Below are 23,593 nucleotides of genomic sequence, written 5' to 3' on the forward strand. Positions count from 1 at the left end.
TAGAAGAAACTTCCTGTTAATAAGGGCAGCTATGAATTAAATTGACAGGGTGACTGTGCAATGTCCTTTGTTAGACGTTTTGGAAAAGGCTGGTTGGGCATCTGTTTGGAATACTTTAGGTTAGGATGCCTTGATGTAAGATGACTCCAACTATTTAATTCTGTAACTCTGAACCCGTAATACTATTGTGCTGGAAGAGAGCACCATACCCACTTGGGGCTCAAGGATATGCAAACATGTGACCATGTAAAGCAGGCAAGGTGTGAGAAATTTCCATTTTGGTCACTCTGGTAGAAATGTGATGGAAGAGGAGTACCTCTTAAGAAACAAGCTGCTATTGTCCATAAACTATGTCACACTTTTGAAGACTTTCTAAAACTCCACTCCCCTTTTGCCATACGTTACCCCATTTTAACCAAAACCAAATTCCTTTTTTGTCACAATTTCGCCCCCACTCTTCCTTTGATGCATGATATCCTTTATGGGCAGTCCCAAAATTAGAAGCATTAAAAAGGGGGGAACGAGTAATAAAATTTATGCAGGATAAGTGTTGGTCCTCATTTTGCTTAACAGTGTTTGCTGGGCTCTTTTTCCCCCCTCTTCTTCCTTTTCCTTTAAGTTATGAACATCAGTGCTGGCACAAACTTTCCTGCTACCTGAAGTGGGAGAACACACATAGACCATTGCCTGCCATTACCACCACCACATTTCCCTCCCTCTCTCTGCGTGCTTGCCCACTTCTCCACCCACCCACCCACTGACCAGTCTCCTGCCCAGCCCAGCCCACTCATTCCTTTGGCACTGCATCTCGTGTTGTGCCACCCACCCCACTGCTGCTCTCTGAAGTTTCATTCTTCATTGAATTCTGTGTGCTACACAAAAAGCACTTGTTTCTATATTTGATCCTTCACAAAAATCCTAAAGTACTGAAATATTTAAAAAGCAAGTCCAGACAGTATAGGCTAACATATCCTCCAGCTACAGCTGCAAATCTATACAACACATAGCCTTTCTATGTTTCACAAATATGCCCCATAAGGTACATTCATGAAACTGTTTCATTATTTATAGATACCATTCAATTTGCAATTTACATTCTGTTATGCTGAGAAGTGGAACATGTACCATGCCTTGACAGTTTTTCAAGGCAACCAGGAGAACCATATTACATAAACAGCTATTGCTTAAGCAGTAATCCTAGAGACACAATATATTGCCCAGTTCAGTTGGGAACAAGGTCTCAATCAGAGGTGACATTTTGCAAAGCCTTGCCAGTCGAGAGACAGAAAGAGGACTTTCCTACATAGACAGAAAGAGGACTGCCCTACACAGATTACTTGATTCACTTGTGTGTGTGCGCACGCGAGTGTGTGGGGGGAAAGAACATCCTCCTTGCTGAAAAATGGGTGGAGTGTGTGTGTGTGTGTAAGTGCACCCCTTACAATGTCCCTTTGGGACAACATGGTCCTTAGTCAATTTGTTTATATAACAAGGAAGGCTAAGGAACAAACTCTAACCTTTGATACTCTTTGATCCAAGGGTTCTTGGTGTGTGTGTGTGGGGTAGGCTTTGCCCCCCCCCCCAGCTGATTTTCTGGAGGGGAGCCTTTTCTCTTCCTGTACAAGACAATGGCACGATTCTCCATTTACCTAAATAGGAAGAAAAAAGCTCCTCCCTGCTAAAAAAATAGCTGGCGGGGGTGGGAAGCTTACCTCTCACCAGGGACCCTTGCATCAGAGAGAGAGAGAGACAGAGAGAGAGAGAGAGAGAAATAAGGAGGCCACTCCAAACATTTTTGTGATTGGCCCCCCACCCCCCTTGTGGTTGTGCTCAGGGTACTTTTTCAAAATGTCAGATACGCCCATGGGTCCAAAAGGTTTGGAGTGGAGATGCCTGATTTCCTCCTATCATAGTTGCTGAATCAAAGCCACCAAACATCAGCTAGGATCAAACCCGATTAAACTCTGCTTCTTTCTCAAGGACAGGCACCAGTGTCCTTTTGCCACGCACTGATAAAAGGTCTTAGCCTTCCTTGCTATATAAACAAATCGACTTCATAAACCCAAATAGCTTCAACAAAGAACAAATAAAAGGCAAAGCCGTTTATGTCATAAAACGAGTAAATGTAGTTTCAGCAAGGTAAAAGGTTCAGATTTTTATCTTCCCCTTACAAGGAAGGGCCAAAGCTGTAAAAGTGAGACCCATAACATGAAAGTATAAAAGTGTCATGATAAAGGCTGGATCTACACTTACCACCTTTTTTCACTTCCAATGAGGTTTCACCGCCCGCCTTTCACACTATACAGTACCCGCCTCGAATTGGAACCGGAATTTCCCACTTCCATGCTCCTGCTTTCAATACCCTAATATCCCAGTATTTCCCCTTAATGTGCTCTGATTTTCCGCCTTCGCTACCTTATCCGGTCGTAGTCCCCTCCCCCAGCTGTCCATATACGGCGGTGTTTGTATTTCCCTCCTGTCCAATCACAGCTCTCGACAGCCCCATGTCTTCTTCCGGCCACTGATCGTATAGCTTCCTCAGCAGCCCCCATTTCCTCAGCAACAAGCAAAGGGCTGGATGTGCATGCGCTTGTCTGATCTCGGAAGCTAAGTGGGGTCAGCCCTGGTCAGTAGTTGGATGGGCTATGGCCTGGGAATCAGGCTTCCTGCACTGAGCAGGGGGTTATTCTATCCCTTCAAATGAGATTAAGTTTTACCGCCTCATATCCCCCGCTCCGGATGTTTGTTTTTTTTAAATTAAGGCGTTATTCTCACAGAATCGGGGCTTCTCCGCAATGCTTTTTTTTCTAATTCAGACATGATCTTCACCCCGATTCTGCGAGGATAATGCCTTAATTTTTTAAAAAATCCAGAGCGGGGGATAGGAGGGGGTAAAACTTAGTCTCATTTGAAGAGATAGAACAACCCCCTGCTCAGTGCAGGAAGCCTGATTCCCAGGTGGAGCCCATCCAACTACTGACCGGGGCCGACCCTGCTTAGCATCCGAGATCAGACAAGCGCGCGCAGGAAAACAGCACAGCGCTCGAGTGTGAACCAAGCTCGTGCATTCGATGAAGCACTGCAACGGGGAAAATGGGTGAGTGTGAATAATCATGTTTTAATGTGAGAGCATTTAACCCAACGGGACACCGAATTCATTGCGATGGAGGGCGCAATGTGGATCGGCCCAAATATTATGCCTGAAATACTATTAAGCCTTTAGAAGGTTGTTGTCTAGAATACATGTAAAGAAATTAGGAATGAAAGGGAGGTGGAAGACAAGGCGTGGAAAAAAGTTACACAGGAGGCCCAATTGCATAATTAGTTATTAAAACTGCTGAGGCTGAGAGATTTTATGATAAATCCTGGTTTCCCTTGTATGATTATGAGGCCCTTTAAATATTGCACTCTGAGCACTCCACTGTTCACCTCTCAATTTCTCAGACATCAGTTAAGAAAAACATGGCTATGCAACCGTGCAACCAAGCATGTTTGAAGAAAAAAAACAAAAACCCAAGAGAAAAGGACAAATGGCAAAACCCAATTCATTGTTCATCTGTTTCACTCCCAGCCAACTTCTGCTGGTAGGGACATGCATATCAATCATATTAAATGAAACTGGAGTATCCATGATAAGTTCCTCAGTTAGAGGTATGGCAGCTCTAGACTCTGCTGGTTCAGCCTCTTCTGATTCTGAGTTCAAGGCCAGGGCCATGACACTGGCCTTAGTACTAGGAATTATGAAAGCTCCTTACCACTGAAGGAAGCTGTAGGCTGTCTCTTCTCTCACAAGGCAGGGAAGCACAGATCTTTCATGAGCTAACAGTAAGGCAATCAAGCCAGACACCTCAAATAAATATTTCTGCACACTGTATTTTCCTAGAGGTGAACAGGCTGTTCTACAGTCACCAGCACTTGCACATCAGGTCAAATAAACGCCTCTGAATTTTCCTGTATTACCATAGAAATGGTGTCTATATTCCTAATGCACAGTGAAACTGTTTTATCTTCTTTTTACGTTAGGATAGGATGTATTGGCTCCTATCCTTAACCAGTTTGGCCCATTAGGTAAAGGATAGATCAACCTACTTAATCTTGACTACACTGCGCCACAATCTGAGACTGGGTGCACAGGTAGAAAATTCTTGGATGGCAAATAGCTCTCAATGTTTTATGCAGGTGAGTCAATCTACATTTAAGTAGTACTTCTATAGACATGTCACCTGAAGGCTGGATTACTACAATGCAGTCCATGTGGGGCTGATCTGGAAACTGCAGCTAGTGCAGAAGTGGCTATCTGGCTCTTGTCAGGTGCCTTTCCATATCAGCAGGTAACACATCTGCTGAAGGCTCTGCAGTGACTTCCCATATGACACTGAGCCAGGTTTAAGGTTCTTGTACTAGTCTATAGGGACTGCGGTGGCTTAGTGGTTAAGACGCTGAACTGCAGACTGGAAGGTCGGCAGGTCAGCAGTTCGAGACCCGAGTGCTGCGTGACGGAGTGAGCTCCCGTCTTCAGTCCCAGCTTCTGCCAACCTAGCAGTTCGAAAGCAAGAAATTGCAAGTAGATAAATAGGTACTGCCTCGGTGGGAAAGGTAACAGCGTTCCGTGCACCTCGGTGTTCAGTCATGCCGGCCACATGACCACGGAAGCATCTTCGGACAGCGCTGGCTCTTCGGCTTAGAAACGGGGACGAGCACCGCACCCTAGAGTCAGATACGACTGGTTGGGGACACCTTTACCTTTTACCTTTACTAGTCTATAAGGCTCTGAACAACTTGGGAACAGGATACCTGAGGACATGCCTTCTCCCTTATCATCCTGCCTGATCACTGAGGCCTGAAGAGGACCTCCCAGTGGTCCTGTATGGGTCAGAGATCCACCTGAAGGTCACCAGGGGCAGGGCCTTTAATGTGTTGGCCTCCACCCTGTGAAATGCCCTTCCAAATGAAATTAGGCTACTTCCAAATGAAATTAAGCACCTACGCTACTTTGTTTTCCACATTTGCTGAAGACTTTTCACACAAGCATTTCCTGACTGATGAATAGATTTCAGTCACTGTTTTATTGATCTATTTGTTTTTACTGTAACTTTTGTATTTTATTTTATAATTGTATGCTGCTCCAGTATCTCTCAGTTTGGAGTGGTTTATAAATTCTGTAATAAGTAAATAAGTAAATGTGGGACAACTTTCAGGTGCAACATTCCTTAATCTTTTGGTAATTCAAGCATAAGAGAGAGCAATCTTTCTGAAAGAGATGGCACAGAAATTCTGTATTCATATTTCTTATGGAGTTCTGATGTAGTTTTGATAATATGGATCATTGGCATGACAGAGACAGAGCCCTGAGTCACATAACATAGCTCCTGGGGCCATACCTCAAGACTCACTCACTGTGCGTGGTCCCAGGGCATAGTCTGAAGGCACATGAGGCAGCCACCTTTCTGAAGTGAAGCAGGTTTGGGTCTGGTCAGTGCTTGGAGGGGAGACTACCTGAGAACCACATGCAGCCACCTTGAGTTCCATGATGGAAGAAAGGTGGGATATAAATGTAATACATACATAAAATAAATAAATAAATGAATAAATATTTCTCTCCCTACTTCCCTCCCATACTTTTGATTCATGATAACCACTGTTTGTTATTATGATCAAATTGGACAAATTCTTGCAGCAAACTACTGTTTGTCTCCAAACCAGAACTGGAAACCTAGTCCAACCCAAACTTTTTCAGTTCTGGTATGGAGGCAAACTAGTGTTTGTGCTGACCATCTTTTGCCCAGTTTGGATGTAATGGCAAACTGTGGCAGCCTTTCCCAACTTGGTGCCTTCCAGAAGTTTGGGACTTCAAATCCCATCAGTCCCAGCCAGTATAGTCAATGGTCAGGAATCCTGAGAGTTGTAGTCCAAAATGTCTGGAGGGCACCAGGCTGGGGAAGTCCAGACTATGGTTATTGTGCACCAGGAAGTGAGGGAAGGAATCAGAACATATGTGGGAAAGAGGGAGGGGGAAAAGGATGCAGTTGAGCCTGAGGCATGATCCTCATGAGCTTGGTAGCCCCATCAAGAGCATCTGGGTTAAAATAAATGGAACAAAGAATAAAAGGAACACGGTGGTCAGAGTCTACTACCGGCCACCCAATCAAGAAGATGAGGATGAAACTTTTGAAAAGCAAATAGCCAATGTTTCAAGGAAGCATAATGTAGTAGTAATGGGGGACTTCAATTTCCCTGATATTTGTTGGGAGACAAATTCTGCAAAACATGGATCCTTCAGGAAATTTCTGACTTGTGTGGCGGATAACTTCCTCCTACAGAAAGTAGAGGAAGGAACTAGAGGATTGGCTATCCTTGACTTGATCCTAACCAACAGAGATGACTTAGTGTGTAAAGTAGCAGTTACAGGAACTCTGGGGGAAAGCGACCATGTTATACTTGAGTTCATGGTTCTAAAGAAAGCAAAAGCTGAGTGTAGCCAAACCCGTACCCTGGATTTTAGGAAAGCTGATTTTAATAAACCCAGAACAATGATAAGTAGGGTCCCATGGCAAATGATTCTAACGAGAAAAGGAGTCCAAGATGGAAGTTTTTTAAAAAGGAAATTCTAAAGGCACAATGACAAACAATTCAATCAAGAAAAAAAGGTGGAAGACAGCAGAAGAAAGCTTTGAGATGACCTGAAAACAAAAAAAGTACACACATAGGAAGTGGAAGGAAGGACAAGCTACAAAGGAAGAGTACAGACAGATCGCATAGAATTGCAGGGATGGTGTCAGGAAGGCTAAAGCTGAGAATGAGCTGAGGTTAGTGAGAGATGCTAAAAGCAACTAAAAAGCTTTATTCAGCTATGTGCATAGTAAAAGACAGAGGAAAGAAATGGTGGTTCAGCTATTAAATAAGGCTGGCAATGGATGACAAAAAAAAGTCAGAACTGCTCAATTCCTACTTTGGCTCAGTCTTCTCCCGAAAGAGGGTCTATGACCCCCCTGGCAAAGGTGAAGTACAGGCTGAAGGAGCAGGAATGCAGATTGAGATCGATAGGCATATGGTCAAGGAACACCTAATTACTTTGAGTGAGTTCAAATCTCCAGGGCCAGATGAACTGCATCCTAGAGTAATAAAGGAACTGGCAGAAGAACTCTCAGAACCGCTGTCTATTCTCTTTGAGCAATCATGTAGGATGGGTGAAGTGCCAGATGACTGGAGGAGGGCTAATGTTGTCCCTATCTTCAAAAAGGGTAAAAAGGAGGAACCTGGGAACTACAGACCAGTCAGTCTGACATCAATCCCTGGGAAAATTCTGGAGCAGATTATCAAGCAATCCATCTGTAAGCACCTTGAAAACAATGCAGTGATTACTTGAAGCCAACATGGATTTGTCAAGAACAAATCCTGCCAGACGAATCTGATCTCATTTTTTGATCAAGTAATCTCCCTTGTGGACTGTGGGAATGCTGTGGACATAATATACCTCAACTTCAGCAAAGCTTTCGACAAAGTGCCCCATGATATCCTGAAGAGCAAACTAGCTCCAAGTGGGCTAGATGAAACAACGATCTGGTGGATCCACAGTTGGCTACAGAATTGGACTCAAAGAGTGCTTATCAATGGAATCTTCTCAAACTGGGGAGAGGTAACGAGCGGGGTACTGCAGGGCTCAGTTCTGGGCCCAGTGCCCTTCAACATTTTTATTAATGACTTGGATGAGGAGGTGCATGGAATGCTGATCAAATTTGTGGATCACACCAAATTGGGCAGGATAGCTAATACTTTGGAAGACAGAAATAGAATTCAAAGTGATCTGGATAGACTGGAATGCTGGGCAGAAAACAACAGAATGACATTTAATAGGGATAAATGCCAAGTTCTGCACCTAGGAAAAAGAAACCAAATGCACAGTTACAAGATGGGGGATATGTGGCTCAACAACACTACAAGTGAGAAGGATCTTGGAATTGTTGTCAATCACAAGCTGAATATGAGCCAACAATGTGATGTGGCTGCAAAAAAGGCCAATGCTCTTTTGGGCTGCATTAATAGAAGCAGAGCTTCCAAATCCTGGGAAATACTAGTTCCCCTCTACTCAGCACTGGTTAGGCCTCATCTGGAGTACTGTGTCCAGTTCTGGGCACCACACTTTAAGAAGGATGCAGACAAACTGGAGAGGGTTCAGAGGAGGGCAACAAAGATGATCAGGGGATTGGAAACAAAGCCCTATGAAGAGAGACTGAAAGAATTGGGCATGTTTAGCCTTGAGAACAGAAGACTGAGGGGAGATATGATAGTGCTCTTCAAGTACTTGAAAGGTTGTCACAGAGAGGAAGGCCAGGATCTCTTCTCGATCATCCCAGAATGCAGGACATGGAATAATGGGCTCAAGTTACAGGAAGCCAGATTCCAGCTGAACATCAGGCAAAACGTCCTGACTGTTAGAGCAATATGACAATGGAACCACCTAGGGAGGTGGTGGGCTGTCCCACACTGGAGGCATTCAAGACGAGGCTGGACAGCCATCTGTCAGGGATGCTCTGACTTGGATTCCTGCATTGAGCAGGGGGTTGGACTCGATGGTCTTCTAGGCCCCAACCCTGCTATTCTATGAGTCTATGAATCATGGCTTGGCTGTGATGTCTGAACTGCACCAGTGTTTCCAGTCAGGCTTTCTTTGGAGTAGTACAACAATCTGAATGAATAATTCACCTTTAGATCAAGAAATCAGGAACTCAACTAAAAAAATGACAATGATGTTGTTTATAATAATTTCAAGAAAACAAAAACAAGTTACTTCAAAATGGCCCATATGATTAAAGAGATTTGTTTTCAAAAGCTTGAGATTTAAGGTCCAGTACATTATGACAACAGTGCTTTCCCCATTTTACCAAAAATAAAAGATGGATTATTTGAATTTGACAAAGTGACCAGGCACATGAACTGTTCATAAATTGTATACATGGATAGGGTATTTGGTAGATGTTGTGGTAGATAGCTCAGTGAAAATGTCAACCCAGTGTGCGACCACTGTGAAAAAAGTGAATTCCATGTTAAAGAACATTAGAAAAGGGACTGAAAATAAAACCGCCATTATCACAATGCCCGTATACAGATCTATGGTGTGTGACCACACTTGGAGAGCATTTCTGCATTTCTGCATTTCTGGTCACCACACCTCCAAAAGGATATTGTAGAGCTGGAAAAGGTGCAGAATAGGGCAAGCAAAATGAGCAAGGGGCTGGAGCAACTCTCCTATGAGGAAAGGTTACAATGTTTAGGGCTTTTTAGTTTAGAAAAAAAAAAATAAGGGTGCGGGGGGTATTATAGAGGTGTATAACATTATACGTGGTGTGGAGAAAGTGAATAGGTCTCTCTCATAATACTAGTATCTGGGGTTATCCAATGAAGCTGAATGGTGAAGATTCAGGTCAGACAAAAGAAATACTTCACATACCGTATACTTAAAACTATGGAATTCACTACCACAAGATGTGATGATGGCCACCAATGCGGACAGTTCTCAATGGCTACGAGTCATGATGGCTATATATTATCTTCAGTGCCAGAGGCACCATGCCTCTGAATATCAGTTGCAGGGGGGGGGGCAATCATGGGAGAGGACTATAGGCTTCATGCCCTGCTTGTGGGCTCCCCGTGGGCATCTGGTTGGCCACTGCAGAAAACGGGATGATGCACTAGATAGCCAAACAGTTCCTGGCCAATGCACGTGTGTGCATCGACACATTTAAGCACTATTTAAGCAAAAGACAAAGATGATTTTCTTACCTAATATTTCAAGGCTTAACAAAACTACCTCTGAAATATCCCCAAATTGCATCCAACATTATTTACCTGCTGTATATCAGGCAGCCCCTGCTATTGATCTCTTTGTCCAGCTTGAATCTCTGAAAGTCCTCCCAAGCATCTTTGATGGCTGTGAAGGCCATTATAGCACAGACTGGGATCACAGATATCTCTGGCTCAAAGGCATTGATTACCGGCACAAAATTGAGTGCTACGATGGCCACAAAATAAAAATTGGCAAAGCGATGAAATTGCTCAAAGGTGTTTTTAGGGATAAAAGACAGGAGGGTGTATCTTGTGGTCTTGATTTTGTTGCCCTCATAATGTCTATTTGGGCTTTCTTTCCACTTGCCTTCAAGGGATAAGTTGGGTACAATGACCCTTTTGATTTCTTCTTTCTTCTTTTCCCTCTTCCTTCTTCTCTTCACAGGTTCCTCGTTCTCAGAATCTGAAGCAGCACTCTGGCAGCATGGGCTTCCAAACCAAATTATTTCCCTTAGGGCTGTTATTAAACACATTTTCTTGACATCTTCCTGCCCCTTAAAGTTACACTTTTGTACACAGCTTTTAGAAAATTAAGAGTGAACTATTCCATCTGGTTTGCTGTATGGCGAAGTGCCGGGCTAAGTTTAGCCAAATGAATTGCTTTCACTTTGCTTCTAGTCAACACCTGCCGGAACACAGACGTCACACACACAAACAGAGGTATCATCCTCCTATAAACCAGTTTTCCTGTCATTGGAGTGAGTGATTCTGGGTCCTAGTGCCTGCTGTTTGTGATGAGGACTGAGGAAATTGTTCCTCAAATGTGTACCTTCACAGAAACTTTCTGAGTATCACACTGAAAAGCAGATGCTTCAGTTGATATGTCTTTTGCTTTAATCTTTCAGCTATGTTTTAAAAAATATTATATGCCCTTCCTATATCTGTATATATAGGGTTATGTATGTTGTTGTTCAGTCGTTCAGTCGTGTCCGACTCTTCGTGACCCCATGGACCATAGCACGCCAGGCCTTCCTGTCCTGCGCTCTCTCCCGGAGCGTGCTCAAGTTCATATTCATTGCATCCGTGATGCTATCTAGCCATCTCATCCTCTGCCGTCCCCTTCTCCTTTTGCCCTCAGTCTTTCCCAGCATCAGGGTCTTTTCCAGGGAGTTTTCTCTTCGCATTAGGTGGCCAAAATATTGGAGCTTCAGCTTCATTATCTGTCCTTCCAATGAGCAGTCAGGGTTGATTTCCTTTAGGATGGACTGATTTGACCTCCTTGCAGTCCAGGGGACTCGTAAGAGTCTTCTCCAGCACCACAGTTCGAAAGCATCAATTCTTCGGCGCTCAGCCTTCCTTATAGTCCAGGTTTCACAGCCATACATTACTACTGGGAAAACCATAGCTTTGATTAGACGGACCTTTGTCGGCAAGGTGATGTCTCTGCTTCTTACTATGCTGTCTAGGTTGGCCATAGCTTTCCTCCCAAGGAGCAAGCGTCTTTTAATTTCAGGGCTACAGTCACCGTCTGCGGTGATCTTGGAGCCCAAGAAAGTAAAATCTGTCACTGCTTCCATTTCTTCCCCTTCTATATGCCAGGAAGTGATAGGGCCAGATGCCATGATCTTAGTTTTTTTAATGTTGAGTTTCAAACCAGCTTTTGCACTCTCCTCTTTCACCCTCAACAAGAGGCTCTTGAGATCCTCTTCGCTTTCTGCCATTAGGGTGGTATCGTCTGCATATCGGAGGTTGTTGATAATTCTCCCAGCAATCTTAATTCCGATCTCTGATTCATCCAACCCGGCATTTCTCATGATGTACTCTGCATATAAGTTAAATAAGCAGGGTGACAATATGCAGCCTTGTCGTACTCCTTTCCCAATTTTGAACCAATCGGTTGTTCCATCTCTGGTTCTTACTGTTGCTTCTTGACCCTCGTACAGGTTTCTCAGGAGACAGGTAAGGTGGTCTGGTACTCCCATCACTTTAAGAATTTGCCACAGTTTGTTGTGATCCACACAATCAAAGGCTTTAGCGTAGTCAATGAAGCAGAAATAGACATTTTTCTGGAATTCTCTTGTTTTCTCCATGATGCACCGAATGTTGGCGATTTGATCTCTAGTTCCTCTGCCTCTTCGAAACCCAGCTTGTACTTCCGGTAGTTCTCGGTTCGCATACTGCTGAAGCCTAGCTTGTAGGATTTTGAGCATCACCTTGCTGGCATGTGAAATGAGCGCAATTGTGCGGTAGTTTGAACACTCTTTGGCGTTGCCCTTCTTTGGAATTGGAATGTAAACTGACCTTTTCCAGTCTTGTGGCCACTGTTGAGTGTTCCAGATTTGTTGGCATATTGAATGCAGCACTTTAACAGCATCATCTTTTAGGATTTTAAATAGCTCGGCTGGAATACTGTCATCTCCGCTAGCTTTGTTGTTACTAATGCTTCCTAAGGCCCACTTGACTTCACTCTCTAGGATGTCCGGCTCAAGTTCAGTGACCGCACTATCATGGCTATCAGGGACATTCAAATCTTTCCTGTATAGTTCTTCTGTGTATTCTTGCCACCTCTTCTTAATCTCATCTGCTTCTGTTAGGTCCCTGCCTTCTTTGTCCTTTATCATGCCCGTCTTTGCACAAAACGTTCCCTTGAGATCTCCAATTTTCTTGAAGAGATCTCTACTCTTTCCCATTCTATTGTTTTCCTCGATTTCTTTGCATTGTTCATTGAAGAAGGCCTTCTTGTCTCTCCTTGCTATTCTCTGGAACTCTGCATTCAGTTGGGTATATCTTCCCCTTTCTCCCTTGCTTTTCGCTTCCCTTCTTTCGTGAGCTACTTGTAAAGCCTCATCAGACAGCCACTTGGCTTTCTTGCATTTCTTTTTCTTTGGGATGGATTTCGTTGCTGCCTCCTGAACAATGTTACGGACCTCCGTCCATAGTTCCTCAGGCACTCTGTCTATCAGGTCTAATCCCTGAAATCTATTCCTCACCTCCACTGTATATTCATCAGGGATATGATTTAGGTCATACCTGAACGGTTTAGTGGTTTTCCCTACGTTCTTCAATTTCAGCCGAAATTTTGCAAGAAGCAGCTCATGATCTGAGCCACAGTCAGCTCCAGGTCTTGTTTTTACTGACTGTATGGAGCTTCTCCATCTTTGGCTGCAAAGGACATAATCAATCTGATTTCGATATTGACCATCTGGTGACGTCCATGTGTAGAGTCGCCTCTTGTGTTGTTGGAAAAGAGTGTTTGCTATGATCAGCATGTTCTCTTGGCAAAACTCTATTAGCTTTTGTCCTGCTTCATTTTGTACACCAAGGCCATGCCTGCCTGTTATCCCGGTGATTTCTTGACTTCCTACTTTAGCATTCCAATCCCCTATGATGAAGAGGACATCTTTTTTTGGTGTTAGTTCTAGAAGGTGTTGTAGGTCTTCATAGAACCGATCAACCTCAGCTTCTTCGGCCTCAGTGGTTGGGGCATAGACTTGAATTACTGTGATGTTGAATGGTTTGCCTTGGATTCGTACTGAAATCATTCTATCATTTTTAAGATTGTACCCCAGTACTGCTCTTCCCACCCTTTTGTTGACTATGAGTGCTACTCCATTTCTTCTAAGGGATTCTTGTCCACAATAGTAGATATGATGGTCACCTGAATTAAATTCGCCCATGCCTGTCCATTTTAGGTCGCTGATTCCCAAGATGTTGATGTTCAATCTTGCCATCTCATGTTTGACCACCTCCAGCTTACCTTGATTCATTGATATGACATTCCAGGTTCCTAAACAATATTGTTCTTTACAGCATCGGATTTTCTTTTCACCGCCAGACACATCCACAGCTGAGTGTCCATTCGGGTTTGGCCCAGCCACTTCACTCTTTCTGGCGCTACTTGGAAATACCCTCTGCTCTTCCCCAGTAGCATATTGGACACCTTCCGACCTGAGGGGCTCATCTTCCGGCGTCATATCTTTTAGCCTTGTGATACGTTCCATGGGGTTTTCTTGGCAAGAATACTGGAGTGGGTTGCCATTTCCTTCTCCAGTGGACCACATTTTGTCAGAACTCTCTGCCATGACCTGTCCGTCTTGGGTGGCCCTGCACGGCATAGCTTATGGCTTCACTGAGTTACGCAAGCCCCTTCGCCACAACAAGGCAGTGATCCATGAAGGGGAGGGTTATGTATACTCTATGCTAAAAACCCCCAGCACCAGACAATCAAATTTCCATGCAAGGAAATCACATGCAATGAAACTAGCTCATACCTTGAATTTTGCAACCTGTATTACTTACACAAATAAAGCACATTTGCTTCTTTTTGTTTATTTTTGCACAATATAGTGCTTTTCTTAGTTGTGCGGATGGGCAGAAGGTTATTGGGGCAATGAAGTCCCCTAGCCACTGGAAATTATTATTCCCCCATAGTCTGGTTACTTCTTGTTGTTCTTAGTGGGTAGCCCAACATGACATAGGATCCCATTTACCAGTCAGGTTGGGTCTGAAACAGGTAGGAGAGAGGAAAAAGTGGAGTCATACACATCATGGCTGGTGAGAATAGGGATGGGTGAATGAGCAATGTCTGAACTTGCCAAAATTCTCTGAACATCAGGTCGCTGCTCATCTCTCCTTGATTTGTGCTCGCGTTTGCGCTCACTGTTTGTTTGGCATGACTGGGAAAATTGCACAAAATGAACAGTTATCGGACATGAAAGCTGCACAAAAAAATCCCAGCTTTGAATGAATTTCCTCCATAGATTAATGGGTGGGTGATTTAAAAGTTGCACGGTTTGAGTAAGTTGTGCATTTTGAGAACGTTGTGAATTTTCAAAACAGTTGTGAATTTTTTTTCAATTTTTTGAGAAAGTTGCACATTTTGAAAAAGTTGTGCATTTTTCAAGTATACATTTTGCAAATGTGAATGCAAGTTTGGGAAAATGCGCTCCTGTTCACATTTGGGATTGCAAACAGGGCATTTTGAGTGATTTTCAAACTGAAACAAAATTCTCATACATCCCTAGGCGAGAACAGGTTACGGCTTTACTTAATGAATAATTTCCAACAGTTTGGCATTATGAAGGCAGGGCCTCAAGTGCCATAGCTCTTGGCCTATCTGCTATGAAGAACCTGTAAAAGACCCACCTGTTTTCTGAGTATATCTTGGAAGGAAGATTGGCACAAGACAGAGAACAATGCAGGTGGACATCTCCTTCCCTTATCCATTACTGTAGAGGCGCAATCCAAGTTACAGCACTGTTTTTGGTGCCTAAACTTCCAAAGCCTCGTAAGGAGTCTCCCCTAAGAGGATTGTGGGTTGTCCACACCTACTTGCCCAATGCCAGTTGTGAAAGCATATACAGTTCTATGGGCAAACTGGCTTGATTTGGAACTAGGCTCAACAAACCAAGTGATCTGAAACAAAATTAACCAGAAAACAGCTTGGTTTAGTGTGAACCCAATTCCCAATGACATCTTTGAGAATGCAAAAAGGTCCAACACCCCTCCTGAACATCCTCTAACCTCTGCCTGTCAGTGCATCTAGCCATCTCCTACCCATTTACCTGGTTTTCTGGTGGTGACAACAGCAGCAGGAGAATCTGCAGCAGCAGAGGGGTCTCATTGGAGGCCTCTCACCCTGCCCGGCACTTGCTGGAAGGAATACTGCTATGCTGTCCAAGTCATCAGGGACCCTGGGAATGGTAATTTTCCACAGATGTCCAAGTTCTTTGTATGGACACCAGGGGAACTTCCAGGCAGACGGCACCTAGTGCTACCCATCAAAAGGTATTGTGCAGCTAAGCCATCTTTCCCTCCTTAACAGATTTTCTGTGGTAAGAAGAGAGATGGAAGAAGCAGTGGGAAAACATGGGAGGGTTACAAATTAAAGACAGTGTCATCTGGGTGGACCCCTGCACCCCCAATAAGAGTTCCATGAATGAGGCAGGACAATTGAGCAATAAAAGCCTCATCTGGAAGCACTCCATGTGGCCTGGAAACTATACATCCCTTTTGTTTTCAATAAACAAACAAATACAGCTCCACAGGAATACAAATTCCTTCTGTGGTGGCATATAGATTAATAGACATAGTCTTACAGGATCTCAAGTCGTTCTAGCATAACACCAGAATAAGATGTTTACCCTAGAAGGTATTTGAGATGCAGTCTTGCAATCCTTAAAATAACTGAATTTTCATGTGCAGAGACAGAAGTGGTATTTTTAGGGTTAATTTTAAATACAAAAGTCTGGTAATGGAGTGGAGAGTTAGAGCATAATTTCATGAAGCAGAATGGAAGCACATTTTTAGACTTACTTATTGTATGCTGTGGTTGTGGAAGAGTTGATCTGCTGATCAAATCTGAATCTCTCATAATCTTCAATGCCATCCTTAACTGCGATGACTAAAAGCACAGCAGCCAAAGGCAAAATTGTGATCTCCCTGTGGAAGACTTCCAATTGTGGGAACCAGTTGATGACCACCAAGAACAGGAAATAGACATTAGCCAACCTTAAAAAAATAATATGCCATTACTAGAATTTTATGCATTTTCAATTTAATTTGCCTTTCCTTTTGCTCGGGAGAAACAATGGTCTCCCACTCCACCCTTGATACACAGCCTGGGTTCAGCCATAACACAAAGCCATTGTTTGTTCAGCACCCGCCCTCAGTGAGGCTACCTTCTCATTGCTGTTGGCACCAGCTGCTATCCCTCCTCTTCCTCCTCTTTCTCATCACTGCTACCACTCGCTTCCTGGACAGGCAGAGAGCCAGGGAGCAAGTGGGCAGTGGCGACTACTGCTTCCTCTTACCATCTGGGCCAGAGCGAGAGGCAGGGAAACAAGCAAGTTGCAATGGTGAAGAGGAGGAACGACTCCAGGAGGCTCTTGTTAGTGGGCTGGTGCTGGAGTGTGGACTTGGGACATACCTGATCATGCTGACCCCTGAAGCCAGCTCTTCCAGGGGGAGGGGAGGGGGACTTGATCCCCTTGCCCATCCCCACAGTGGTCCCGATCTGGTTTGGCCCCCTGGCACTGGCAATTTGTGAAAACCAACCCTACAGCCAAGGGCAGAACTATGTGATTATAGTTATGTGTAATTTGGCCCACAGGCCAGGGACAAATGACAATTAGGGCTATGGCTGTCCACTGGTGCAAACACAGCAGTTTCAGTTCCCAAACCAGGACCGAGGGTAGTTTAAAATGGTTCTAGATACCCTCTTTTATCCAAGAGAATTTACAGATGATCTGCCATGACCCATTCAACCAATTTGCCCATGAATAGATTATTCAAGGCTGACCTATAATTTCCCTGGACAGGTGGATTTCACTAGGGTTTCTTCAGAATTTGTCTTACACTCGCTTCCTTAGGAGTATCTGGGACCACCCTTTCACTTAAAGATCTATCCATTAAATACGCCTTTCACTGAATCACCAAGCTCCCCCAGCACACCAGAATTAGCCAGTGTCTGCAAACATATCACAGTGAATATCCTGGTCTATAGGCTCAGGCCTCATAAGGCCTTACACCCAATCAGAAGAGCTCCTCTCAATGACCCTGTAAAAATACAGTGATGCGGCCAGGGCTGGACTTTACGGATAAAGTCAGAGGTCTCAGAGCCCAGCGGGCCCCCAAATGACCACCCAGAAAGGAGTAGGTGATGAGAGCATCAGGGCAGCAGAAGCAAACTCCATACCTTGTGGTTTAAATTTTTGTGAACCCCCCAGAGAGCTTTGGCTATTGAGTGGCATGGAAACAAACACACACCCACACAAACAAACAAATAAATAAATATTCCTGGAGTCATGATGGTGTTATGATTTAAGTCAGTTTAAAATGCAGAAGTGTACGGGCTCAGAATTTTTTTTTTTTTTTAAATCAAGGTTAGCAAATAGTTTTGTTGTTCTTGTTGTAATATAGCAGGAAATGTAGGAGCAGCTGTAAACCTACAGTGGGAGGTAGTGGCAGAAAGAGAAAGGTTAGTTGTGTGCTTCACAGCTGAAGTAATACATTTATTCCCCCACCCCACCCAAGGCCATTAGGTCCGCTGTATAGATGCAAAGGTGGCAAAGTAAGAGTGCTTTGCCACCATCATTGCAACAGATAGAAGAGCCTCTGAAATGAGCTCCAGCCCATGCTCAGAAGGTTCATCCTGAACCTTTCTCCACCTACACTTCAGTTATTATCTGTACGGCTTCACTGCCTGCAGTTTCCTATACCATTGAGCAGAACCCATCTCAGAGCTATTGTGTCAACTACCTGTATCACTCACCACCCTATTCCAAAGACTGAGCTGGGCTTCAACTAAACAGTTAGTGGCAACAAGTGAAACGTTTCCTAAAAGAAGTCTGAAAACCAGCTGGATCCATCATCTTCCCAATATGGCCCCTCCTGTTAGAAGCAGCAAGCTGCTGGGATTCTCCAAGGAATGATCTGTCCATAACAGGGAGTTACATTATCTCCACTCTGAGACCAGTCCTCATCCAATCCAAATAAAAACATGACCTGCAGTATGTGGTTGTTCCCATGTCTATTATGGAAGCCATAATATCCTGGGCTGTACTGGCAAGTGTGACCTTGGCATAGATGTGGCTATTTCTCAGGGACAATATCTTGTATCTTATAAAACTTCAACACCACTCCAAGATCACCTCCAGCAGATCGTTAGGGAATCTGTTAGGCAGTGAGGATGGCAACGCACAAGCAAAAAATCCCAGCTTGTCCCTAGAACCTAACACCAATTATAGTCACGTCACATATGCGGTCTGATGGATGGGGGAACTGGTGCCAGAAACCAAGTCCTCATATGTCCAAGTGACTCTACTCCCCCATCCATTACTTCTCCATTTGTGTTGCATTAGGAAGCTGGTTGGACATAGCTAAGAGACCCCAGGTTGCCCAAGATGGTCCTAGGGCCTCAGGGAAAATGGATTTAGATCTGCCTCCTTGAGAGCTCAGCTTAAGGAGCGCATCCAGAAACACCAGACAGGCCGCTTAACAAGATCAGCCTTGGATGGCCTTCTCTCTGTCCCATCAGCCAGGACAGCTAGATTGGTGGGGACGAGGGAGAGGGCCTTCTCTGTGGTGGCCCCCCACTCTGTGAAACTTCCTCCCTAGGGAACTCTGCCATGCCCCCTCTTTAATGAGCTTCCGCCGCGCATTAAAAACGTGGTGTTCAGGCAGGCATTTGGGATGGGTTAGGGTATTTTAGAAAATGTTTTTACTGTAGAATTTTATTGTTTTAAACTGTTTTATTATATACTTTGTACATCGCCCAGAGTGGCTTGGCAACCAGCCAGATGGGCGATTAATAAATTAAATAATAAATAAATAAATAAATGAGGTGGTAGGGGATGCTGAGCCACCAAGTAGTCCTCAAGAATGCCAGTGCCGAAAGATACAGGCTAATATAGTGGCTGGACAAAGGAGTGCCTGCTTGCAGAGGAAACTCCTGAAGAGTAAAGGCCTCATCTTGAGCAAGGTCCTCCTCCTGAGTAAGAGTTCTGCCAATATGACCTGCAGCTGAATCTTGTATGGGGTTCTGGGAGCTCAGGCTTATGAACCTCAGTCTTAGGTAGGGAGAGTTGCTGTATTGTTCCAGGCTCTGGGCCTTTCTTGCATTCCTAGTGATTGGCTAGCCTTTGCTCTGCCAGACCTCCTCATGTTGGACCTTGCATTGCCTTGTGACTCTGTGTTTTGACTTGCCCTTGTGTGGATATTTGCTCTCTGACTTAACCCTGCTAGCCTAGTGCTTTGACTGCCTTGTAAACCTGCTCTTGGAACTTACCACACTTTGGCCTCACTTGAAGCAGGGCAGATAGGATAGGACCTCTTAGGTGATTCAACCTGACTTCTGTAACATATGGCAGGTTTCTGTCTTCATCCAGGATTAAATTGTGGATTACTGTAGATTTTTGGGGAGCAACTGATTGGTATCAAGCATCTGACAAAGTAGACTCTAGTCTATGAAAGCTCATGCTGCAATACATTTACTTCTCATTAAGACACCATAGGACTCTGTTGTTGTCACTTTATAGGTGTTCTGCCATAGTTAATATGATATATTGGAAGTATATGTTCTCAGCCTTACCTAGCTATATTCTATGAGTATTAGGGCACAGTCCTATAAAGATAGTCGCCAGCCTCCGAACTTGGAGACTGGCAACTATCCAGTGCAGGGCAGCCGTAGTATGGAGGGGATCCTCTCCTCTGTGCTCTGACCACCCTGCATTTTTGGCTAGAGACATGATTTTGCATGTCTAGCCAGGAACTTCGGGGGGGGGGGGAGGCCACACAGTGCATAAGAAGCCTCGTAAAGCTGCTTCTACGTTCTCCTCCCCTCCCCACTCCTGGGACTGGCCCCCATTTTGCCCTCTCTGTGCTCCGTTTCTGGGTGTGGAGATGGGGAAGAACTGCGCTGGCAACAAGGGTGTGTGTGTGGAGTGTGGTTTCCGGGAACTGACCTTGGAGCCAGGACTCTGACCTCAGTTCCCATAAACTGAAAAATCTGATGGCGGTCTAGACAGAGACTAGTGGCCAGGATTGCTCCTTCCGATTCTTGTTCTATGAAATTCTACAGTTTCTACACAGGCATCTGTAGGCTATACCTTTTTGTTAGACATTCCCCCCATCTAACAATTTTTGTTTAGCTTTGCTTTTTTAGTCTTTCCTTTCATGACTAAAAAAAAAACGCATTCTAAAAATACATTCAGAAATTGTGATTCACTTTTTGTTGTTTAGTTGTGGTGTATATACATACCTATGAAACTGTTCAAAGAGATTTTGGGGTAAAAAGGTCAGTAAAGTGTACTTTGTGGTCCGTATCCCATTTCCAGAATAAATACTAGAGACTTTCCCCGAAACCTTTTGAAATCTGTTATTACTGGGAAACACAACCCTCCATTTGTTCAAGTCATATTTCTGCCTCTCTTTCTCAGATGACAACAGAGGTGTCGATTCCAACTGAGCTTGGGAGACCTCTTCTACGGGCCATCGAGGCTGCCAGCGATACAAAGCAGAGTCTACCGACAAAGCCATTTTCACCTATAGGGCATGTCTGAAAGACAAACACATAACAAGGGTTGAAAACTAATTTCAGGTTGGAAACAAATGCATTTCTTGCTAAGGAAGGGTTAGAAATGAAACCCGAGTTAATGTTTTACTTATATGAGTACCAAAATTTTTCCAGTACAAATTCAACAGGCTAAATCAGTACAGTAAAAACACTTCAAAAGGAAACAAGTTCACTCACACTATTAACTATATGGAGGAAATAACTTTTTGCTGAAGTGCACAGAGGTATTCTTATAACATTCATAAATACTTTTCATACAAGCAGAGCAGGAAAGTGGTGCCAACATACAATGAACTGAATCATAGCAGATGCTGAAGTATTTACAACATAAGAACTATGGGAAAGGATACCTGACACACTGTGGGATAAATATGCAAATAGTTGCTTATTTGATCAAAGGCTTGCTCTACCTGATTTCTCAGTGGCGGAATAAAATGATCAGGACTGGCAAAAATGTAGAAGAAAGCACAAAGCAGGAAGGGATTCTAATATCCAGCGGAAAGTCTGCAACAAGGATTTGATTTTTCTTCTTTTTAAACTCCGCAGTTTAGGCAAAGAGTTAAGATGCTTACAAGTTTGCTCATGAGGCAAAACGAAGGACATTGCAAGTTGAGGCGCTCATCTTAACATCTGTGCCATGTGAGCAGTAAATAAGTTCCATAGCCTCACATGGTACGCAGGGAGTGATGGGGGTATTCTGCCTATGGTGTGTGTGTGTTTTGCTTGTTGTTTTTGTGGTGGTGTGGCACGTGTTAGCTGCTGGCTTGTTTGGTTGCTTTGGAGTGGTGTGTATTTTGCCTGGTTTTGTATGTAGATGTTCCTCTGAGCATCACCAGCTGGCCTTCTGTGAAATGAGTATTGTGTTGTGCTTTGTGATGGCAAATATACAATTTGGCACTTGAGGCTCATTCCACCTCTGCCATTAACTTCTAACTGAGGAGATGGATGGCACATTGTCCTAGCTCCAAGGCCTGCAATAAGAGAGAGAGAGAGAGAGAGAGAGAAAAGAGGAGGAGGATAGGCCCCATCCAGGCCTCTGCAAGATCTAAAATGGCAGGTTCTCTTAAATCCACACACAGACACACACACTCACACACTCGCCACCACCATAACCCCCTCTAGCCCTGAATAAATTGTATTGCTTCTACAACAACTTCACAGTTCCACCTCCATTTCTTTGAAACACACACACACACACCAGGAGCCTGGATAACAACACTGGATTACACTGCAGAGTTGACATGCGCTATCCCACCCCCTCTGCAAAATGGAAATAACAAAACTGGGCTGCTTTGGACGCTGGTGTAAACCACACTCTCTCAGCTACAGTCCTACCTTTGCAATGTGGATATAAAAATGAACTTTATCAGCATGCATTGTCAGGGTAATTTTTTAAAATGTTTGCAAACTCAGATTTTTTTTTAAAAAAACAAGACCACAGTTAGAAATATCATGAACTGTCTTGGCTGCCACCTTTTGTTTTTGAGTAGACACAATACTGACCAATCTCAGCTACACTAAATTCTGGATTTTTAAATAATTTTTTTATGAAGCAGCAATCACTTCCCAACAGGGAAGGACACCCCCCCGCCCCCTCAAAAGGTTTTAAAATCAAGCTTCATAGGCTTCAAAGGCTTAAAAATGAATCCGGAAGGTCCTTCTCCAGATTATTGTGTCAATTATTGCTTTGACTCCACATTGAAAGGTGAAAGCAGGCTGGTTTCTCACAAAATGAATGGGCAGCATAGTGATTGCATGTTTTGCCTTGTATCTTGGGTTCTACAAGGGCTAGAGAGTTAGCTTTTTTTAGGGCACAATCCTATGCAGATAGGCGGCCGCCTCTGAACTCGGAGGTGACTGCCTATCCAGTGCAGGGCAGGAGAAGCATGGAGGGGACCGTTCCCTCTGTGCTTCTCCTGCCCTGCATTTTTGGCTAGACAGCCGATTGTGGGGGAGGAAGCTGCACATTGGATGTGTCGTACAGGCATTTCCGCCCTCCCCACCCCAGAACGCCCCGTTTTGGCTGCTCTGCTTTCCTCTTGCGAGTGCGGAGCACGGGGCTTTTCTGTGCTGCAGGCCTTTAAAGATTAAACAGTTTCAGTCTACAAGTTTCTCAAAACCAGGTGTCAGCCTGTTTCTCTTACAGAATGAACCAGTCATACTGCATCTGTACACCAGAGTATTTGTAACACTTAAAAAAAAATTAAGAGCAGGGTGTTTATCTTGGCACGGAAGCCAAATTCCAAAGGAGTAATTAACCAGCCTACATATACATTCCCTATAATTTCAGTTGGATAGCAAACAAGGAGAGAAAGAACAAAACATTACTTCAGAGGATTTGAGAAGTGAATATTTGCTTGATGTTATATGTACAGTATCTAAAAAGTGACCATAGGGAAAAGAAAAGAAAAAGTTCATTATTCCCATCTTTCAGTGTTTAAAATGGAAATGAATTTATTTAAAGTTTGATAGCCTTTGAGGGCTGTTTGATCTGTGAAACATCATATTACATTGTCTGCCATAAGTCTACTAACTTCTAAGGCTGTCCTTTAACTAAAAGAAATAATGTATCTCTATATTCATATCCCACTTTCATTCAGTATCTTGGTCCCAGACAGAAACTTCCTCATTAGCTGACTTTGACCACATCAGAGTGGCTAATGTCCAGCTGTGCTGTATATTTCTTATCTCTACTGCATATAAATTAATCAGCCAGAATATTACAATATGGTGTTG

General features: G+C 43.8%; 1 protein-coding gene across 3 annotated transcripts in view; it reads right to left on the bottom strand.

Annotated features, from left to right (window-relative positions):
- Positions 1-23,593, bottom strand: part of ATP10B (ATPase phospholipid transporting 10B (putative)) — a 249,416-nt gene that overhangs the window by 88,810 nt on the left and 137,013 nt on the right. The window contains exons 4-5 of one of the 3 annotated variants that reach the window (XM_084838609.1): positions 20,543-20,839; positions 16,099-16,293 (exon numbers count right to left, since the gene is read on the bottom strand). In XM_084838609.1, the coding sequence (XP_084694735.1) occupies positions 16,099-16,293; positions 20,543-20,820 (473 nt within the window). In that variant the 5' untranslated portion in view covers positions 20,821-20,839. Of the gene's footprint in view, positions 1-9,846; positions 10,500-16,098; positions 16,294-20,542; positions 20,840-23,593 lie in introns of those variants that run through there. The other 2 variants (XM_084838610.1, XM_084838611.1) reach the window with 2 other exon arrangements.

The sequence above is a fragment of the Heloderma suspectum genome, chromosome 2 (assembly GCF_057233095.1).
Source record: "Heloderma suspectum isolate Gila_16-S chromosome 2, 16-S_ref, whole genome shotgun sequence".
Taxonomy (NCBI): Eukaryota; Metazoa; Chordata; class Lepidosauria; order Squamata; family Helodermatidae; genus Heloderma; species Heloderma suspectum.